Raw genomic sequence first — 7612 nt, 5'->3', positions numbered from 1 at the left:
TATCTCCGTCTAATTCATCATCAACCACATGAGTAGATACATCACCTGTTACTTGAAAATCCTCATCATTGTTTATCTCCATATCCTCTTTCATATGTGCAATTACAAAAACATTCATAAAACAAGATGAAAAGGTATTATAGTATAGTTATTGCTGATGTCTTCAAGAATGACAATCACTTACCTTGATTCATTTGAACATCATCATCAAATAAATGCTCATTCATATCTGATTAAACGTTGTATAAAATCCCAATTTTAGCACAATGTAATTCTAATGGCCAAATATTATGTAACGTGTAAACAAAAAAAATTATTATGTATAAACTACCTTTATTCATTTCAACCTCATTATCAGCATTTTCATTCAAATCCTCTACAATTCCTTCTATATCTTGTATGTCTGCAATGTAAAAGTATAAAAAAGTAATTTTTTTTAAAAGCATACAACGACGCCACAAATCCCTCATATTGAAAGGACAATTCTATTTTAATTTCATAATTCATTAAAAGGAACCAAAGGCTTTTACCTTCATCTTGACCAATATTTTTTTGATGTGCATTTGATTGTACGTGATTACTAATGGCTGCATTAAGGAAGACATATATTTAATTTTATGTTACTATGAGTTATAAACATTTAGATAATTCAAATATTCATATCACATACCCTGTTCCACAACTTTCATAGCTTTTGAAAGTGATTTAAAAGTTTTATCTCCTACCATTGTTGCTTGTTGCTTTTTATTCATATTAAAAAACTTAGCCACAGACATTGGTGGAATGAATTGACTTTTTTTCAGCTTTCCTTTTGCTGCAGAACGCTTATCCTGAAACATGTAATTAAGCAGATAACAAAAACTTGATGTCCATATAAATTATTAAATAACTAGTTTATGAAAGTACCTTCTTCGGCATTGCAATATCATCTTCTTTCTCATATTCATTATCATCTAGAAAATTCATGTCGTCCTCCTCATCATCAAAGTTTGGAACATAGTCCTTATCTTTCTTAGTCACATTTTGGCTCTTCTTCATCTTCTTATTTCCTTTTTTGCTTTCCACTAAACTTGTCAAGGATGCTGAAATACGCTTGATACCCAAGGATTGCATTCTATACTTATTATCCTGAATCCTCCTTAACCTTTGTTGTTCATACTCATTTTGCTGGCCACTATTCTTGTCAGAAGTATTAATTCCAACTTTCTCCATCATTAAACCTGCACTAAAGTATTAATAGCTATAAACCATATAATCATTAGTTTACATCATAAATTACTATATCATGCAACTTTTCTAGATCATGATTTATAAAGCATAATATATCGAACAAAATTTATATTAAAATTTCATACTATAACATTAGTGAAAGAAAATTAATTTAAAAAATTAATTTAAAGAAACAAAAATCATGCAATATAATCATCATCGTCCTCATCTCCATCATTATCACATTCTTCTTCACCATCAGTGTCATTGTCTGTATCAAAATCAAATTCATCATCTTCGATTTCATTATCATTGACAACTTTGGGTTGATTTTGATCAGTTGCATCAATGATTATGTCATCAATATCATCTCTTTGGTCATCAAATTGATAAGGAGTGTCCTCTAAGTCATGAGTCGATAAGAAAACATTAGGAACAGCTCCTGAGTCACTTTGTTGTAAAGCATCCTCATCTAAATCGGCATTTTCATTTTCTGGGACGTTGTATTGATGTCGCGGATGGGTCTTAACCATAACCAACCAGCTTGGATCAAATCCGTCTCTAACAAAAAATACTTGTTGGGCTTGAGACATAAGCACGAATGGCTCATCAGTAATTAACTTACATTTAGTGTTAACACTAACTACACCGCTTTTGTCAATCTTAACCCCTTTACCAATCTTATGAACATCCCACCAATCACAACGAAACAAGATCACATGCTTTCCATCTAAATACTGCATCATAATTATGTCATTAAGCACCCCAAAGTAGTCAATATTTTTTGACTCTGCAATTCCTTTAACCATAACACCAGAATTCTGATTTTTTCTCTTCTTTTCTATGTCCTTAGTATGAAACCTGAATCCATTAGCCAAATATCCACCAAAACACTGGACACCATTAAAAGGCCCTAAAGCCAAAGTTTTTAAATCTTTGACAACTTGATCCTCACTTTCTGGCAATGTTGTAACCTGGGTCGATATGAGACGGTCAGTTAAGTGTTAATAAGAATTAAAAAAATATATATAATTATGTATTATCATACCCGATCTTGAAACCATTCTACCAAATTTTTATCAGATCCCGCTTCTGCATATTCACTGTTAAAAAAAAGGAAAACTATTGTTATACAAGTGTCCAAATACTTTGTATAACATAAAATAAATTAAGGAAAATAAGAAATTTCATACTTTAAGTATGACTCAGCTTCGTCGCAATTTTTAAGCACATATTCTCGAGCTTGTATCAACTCTTCGGTAGTTAGAGATTTAGATTTAGCCTTTCCCAAGGGAACACCATATGATGCAAATATTGATAATCCCTAAGTTTCTTCTTCTGCATTCCTCTCTAACATGTTATATTTAGTCTCCATATCATTTAAATATCTTGAACAAAAGAACATACACTCCTCTATTATATATCCTTCCGCAATGGATCCCTCCGGTCTAGTTTTATTGCGAACATATGATTTGAATTTTCGTAATAACCTGTAAGACAACACTATAAATTATGAATATATGTTCATGTTAAAAAAGAAATTTCACAATTCATTCAAAATAAATAAATACCTTTCAATAGGATACATCCATCGATAATGAACTGGTCCTGCTATCTTAGCTTCCTCAGCTAGGTGAACACATAAGTGCACCATTACATCAAAAAAAGAGGGAAGAAAAATCTTTTCCATTTCACACAAGGTGATTGCAATATGATCCTCAAGATCATTCAAGTCCTCTAATTTTAAAGTCTTGGAACACAAATTCTTAAAAAATGCACTCAATTTAGTAATCACCTCGTACACTTTAGAAGATGATACTCCACGAATTGCCAACGGCAAAAATTCCTCTAAAAGCACATGACAATCATGCGTTTTAAGTCCCCATATTTTACGCTTCTCAAGATTGATGCACTTAGAAAAGTTAGATGAATACCCATCCGGAACTTTAATATCCTCCAAAAATTTGTACACTGTTAATTTTTGAGCTTTGGATAATGTATAAGGTGCTGGTGGCATATGCCATTTTCCATCAATCAATTTTGGAGCAAGATGCTTCATAATATTTACATGTTTCAAATCATGTCTAGCTTTAATATTGTCTTTGCTTTTACCTTCAATGTCGAGTAAAGTGCCAAGAATATTATCACAAACATTTTTTTCGATATGCATAACATCAAGATTATGACGAAGCAAGAGGTTATTCCAATAAGGCAATTTAAAAAATATACTCTGCTTTTTCCAATTGTCATTTCTCTTTGGTAACTTACTGGTCTTCCCAAACTTCATACCTTCAAGATCCTTAACTTGCTCTAATATTTCACTACCTGATAATTTCTTTGGTGGACCCCTTGTTTCAACTTTACCATTAAAAGACTTATTGTGTCTCCATTTGTGATCAGCAGGTAAAAAGCAACGATGATCCATATAACAACACTTCCCACAATTAGGTAATCTAGTTGAAGAGGTTTCATTCAAACAACGGGGACAAGCCTTATAGCCCTTAGTAGACCACCCAGATAAGTTAGCATAAGCTGGAAAATCGTTGATGGTCCATAAGAGAGCTGCATACATGGAAAATATTCATTTTTTGATGCATCATAAGTCTTAGCCCCGAATTCCCACAATTGCTTTAGCTCTTCAACTAAAGGTTGTAAGTATACATCAATATTATTTCCTGGTGCGCTATTTCCTGGAATTAACAAATATAGCATTGTATAAGGTTGTTTCATACACATCCATGGCGGGAGATTATACACAACAATCACTACTGGCCATATGCTATAATCACTTCTTAAACCACCAAATGGGTTAAATCCATCAGATGCCAAACCTAATCTGACGTTTCGAGAATCTGCAGCAAATGACTTATATGTCACATCAAAATGTTTCCATGCTTTACTATCTGCTGGATGCCTAAGAACTCCATCATCTTCCCGCTTGTCTTTATGCCATCTCATTTCATTAGCAATTTTAGAAGACATAAACAACCTTTGTAGCCTTGGTGTTAATGGGAAATATCGTAGCACCTTAGGGGAAGTTGTGTCACGTTTAGTATCACATACAGTACACTTTTCAAGGTTAGCATTCTCTTTCCAGAACAACATACACTAGTAGAAAAATTGAAAAAGGCAACGCTCATTGGCCACCGGTTTTTGAAAACCGGTGGCTTAATTAAGTGGCGGGATGAGGCAAAGAACAATTGCCACCGGTTCAACCAAACCCGTGGCAAAAATTGGAAAGGCCACCGGTTTGAACCGGTGGCAATAATGAGTTTTAAAAAAAAAAAAACCGGGCTTAGTTAAAAAAAGAATATAAAAAAAACAAACCCCCCCTTTATAAACCCCTAACCCTAATTTCCCTCTCCCTCAGCCTCTCTCCTTCACTCTCCCCTCTCCTCCTTCTCTCTCCTCTCCTTCTCTCTCCTCCGAACTCACTCTCCTCTCGTCTCACCACCACCACCACCACCACACACCACTACTCCGAACTCACTCGTCTCTCCTTCTCTCTCCTCTCCTCTCCCTCGTCTCTCCTTCTCTCTCCTCACCCTCGTCTCTCCTTCCCTCTCCTCTCCGTCGTCTCGTCTCACCTACCGCCACCACGGCCGCCTCGCTCAGTGCATGCATGTCTTGATTATTCAAGGTTAGGGTTTATGGGTTTAATTATTTTTGGGTTTAATTATTCAAGGTTAGGGTTTATGGGTTTAATTATTTTTGTTAAATGTCTTGATTTTTTTGGGTTTGATTGTTGTAATATTATTAGGAATTGATGGGTTTAATTGATTTTGATTCGTTTTTTTTTATTTTTAATTTCTGGGTTTTTTTTTTATTTTGAATCGATTTGATTTTGAATCGATTTTAACTTCTGGGTTTTTTTCGATTTTGAATCGATTTTAATTTCTGGGTTTTTTTCGATTTTGAATCGATTTGATTTTCTGGGTTTTTTTTTATTTTTAATTTCTGGTTTGTTTTTTTTGTTCTTGGGTTTTTGTTTTTAATTTTTTTGGTTTTTTTTTTCTGGATTTGATTTTATTCGATTATAAAGGGTACATGCAGTTGTTCTTGGTTTTTGTTTTTTTTTTTCGCATCTTAATTATTTTAATCGATTTTTTTTTTTTTTTTTGGATCAGGTATATTGATTTAGATCTAAAATTGAAGAATCAAGTCGAAGAATCAAGAATCAAGATACAAGAATTTTGATTTTGATGTTGTAGTATTTTTTTTTATTTATATTGTAATTTTTTTTATATGTTGTAATTGTTCAGTTTATTGTTTTTTTAGGAAATACTGATCGATTTTATTGGTCGATCTATATTGTAATTTTTTTTTATTATATATTATAAATTTTCGATTACATTCATCGATATTGTTTGATTTGTATTTTGATGTTCTAATTTTTTTTTGATTTAATTGTTCTATTATATTTCTTTTTGAAAAAAGCCAAAAAAAAAAAAAAATTATATAACATGTACATTGCCACCGGTTAACCGGTGGCATTTATATTTAATACAAAAAAAAAATAAAGCGGGAATTGTTTTTTGCCACCGGTTAACCGGTGGCAATACTAGATTTTGCCACCGGTTTTGAACCGGTGGCCTTTTATCCTAGGTTTTGCCACCCCCCCACTGGCCACCGGTTCAAAACCGGTGGCAAAGGGGGGTTTTGAACCGGTGGCCAACTCCTTTTTTCGCCTAGTGATACAATCATTCTCACATGCTTCAATCTTCTCATAATCAAAACCCAAATCAGTTATCATTTTACGTGCTTCATAGTATGTTGATGGCACATTTGAATCACTAGGTAACACACTTTTAAACATTTTAAGCATACTCGTAAAAGCTTTGTTAGTTATCCCTTCCATACACTTAATCTGGAACAACTTTAATATAAATGACAACTTTGAAAAGTTATCACAACCAGGGTATAAACGTTGTTGAGCATCTCTCATCAAATTTTTAAAAGATTCAACTCCCTTTGTACCCTTAACATGCTCATTATCATGTGGCTCTCCCTCTTCTGGTTGGTTATTAAGTTCATCTAGAATGTCGTTTGAGCTCATTGGCCCATGAGCCTCATATATCATATCAAAGATTTCATCTTGACCCTTATCATCACCTATTTCAATGCTACGTCGTTTTTCTTGAGGTTTAAATTCACCATGATAGATCCAGCGAACATAACCTTTCACCATTCCATTTAATAGCAAATCATCATAAATCTCTTCCCTTGTCTTGTGCCGACTATTGTTACATCGATTACAAGGGCAAGGGACTTTAGTTTCCTCTTCCTCATCATCAATACTACTAGATTGATCAGTAAAAGCAAAGTCTAAAAACTCTATGACCCAATTTATGTACAATGTATGAGTTCTATCATCACAACCCATCCATTCCAACCTTTTCCTTATTAAAAGATCTGAAGTATCCATATCTTTAGTGAAAAAGTAGCTACAAGATACATAATTAGAAAAAAAAATTCAATACATGTGAGCATTTGAACGTAATTCTGGAGGAAATTTATTTGAATACATAAGCCCCACCTAATTTAAGAACTAAGCACTACTTATAGCTTCTTATTAATAATGGTAAAATAAAACAACATCATGATTTATCTTAAAAACACACAAATTAATATTTATGATGCCTCTAAAGATCAAAATACTCTAATAACTATTATCACAAATGTAAAATAAAAAAAAATAAAGTTAGTTAATATGCATAAAACCATGTAATCTATGAATTAAAGTTTGTTAGCTAAGTAGGATTGAGGGAACAATGTATGTAGAGAAACAAGAGTCAATAATTCAAAGAAGAAAGATTAATAAGGGTAATTTTGTATTTTTGTTATTTATTCCCCATCTATTCTCATCCACTACCCAAACAAAGTATGGTCATATTTTTCTATATTCTCAACAATCAATTCCTAATCCCATTCCCAAATTTTAATCCCCAAACTCTCATTCCCACATTCCAAACGCCCCGCTAGAGTATTATATTGATCTAACACTAGTTAACTTTACCTTGAGCATCTCATGTTTTAAGTTATTGAGTTGAAAAAAAAATACTCTAAATAGATTTACACCTAACATCTGTTACTAAAAAGTTATGTATATAGGATATATCTTGTTCTTTTTTTGCACTTGTGTCTGTCTCGAACTATTTGATGAGTTGAAAACTACTCTTTTTTAAAATAAAATAAAAAACACTAGTTTCATGATTTAATAGTTTTTTTTTTTCTTGAAACTTGTATTAACATAAAAATAAAACTTTCTTATAATAAAACTAAGAATACAGAATCCTATCCAGCCAAAACTAGAGTAATCTAATTTGATATAAGAGTTAGTCCAGTTAGACATATGATACTATATTATATGCTTATCCGCCAAAAGTACCCACCTATGGAACAA

The 7612-nt window shown here is 32.6% G+C and overlaps 1 protein-coding gene across 1 annotated transcript; it reads right to left on the bottom strand.

Moving 5' to 3' along the window:
• Window positions 1-1409: 1409 nt before the first annotated feature.
• LOC145575564 (uncharacterized) lies at window positions 1410-6634 on the bottom strand. The gene is made up of 5 exons (XM_081633416.1): window positions 5920-6634; window positions 3942-4061; window positions 2781-3771; window positions 2258-2312; window positions 1410-2183 (listed from the first exon to the last, which is right to left on the bottom strand). The coding sequence occupies exons 1-5, from the start codon at window positions 6632-6634 to the stop codon at window positions 1410-1412; spliced, it is 2655 nt and encodes an 884-aa protein (XP_081489542.1).
• Between the last annotated feature and the right edge of the window lie 978 nt (window positions 6635-7612).

This window comes from Chenopodium album, chromosome 13 (genome assembly GCF_948465745.1).
Source record: "Chenopodium album chromosome 13, dcCheAlbu1.1, whole genome shotgun sequence".
In the NCBI taxonomy this organism is placed as follows: domain Eukaryota; kingdom Viridiplantae; phylum Streptophyta; class Magnoliopsida; order Caryophyllales; family Amaranthaceae; genus Chenopodium; species Chenopodium album.
This window is presented reverse-complemented; position numbering and strand designations above follow the sequence as displayed.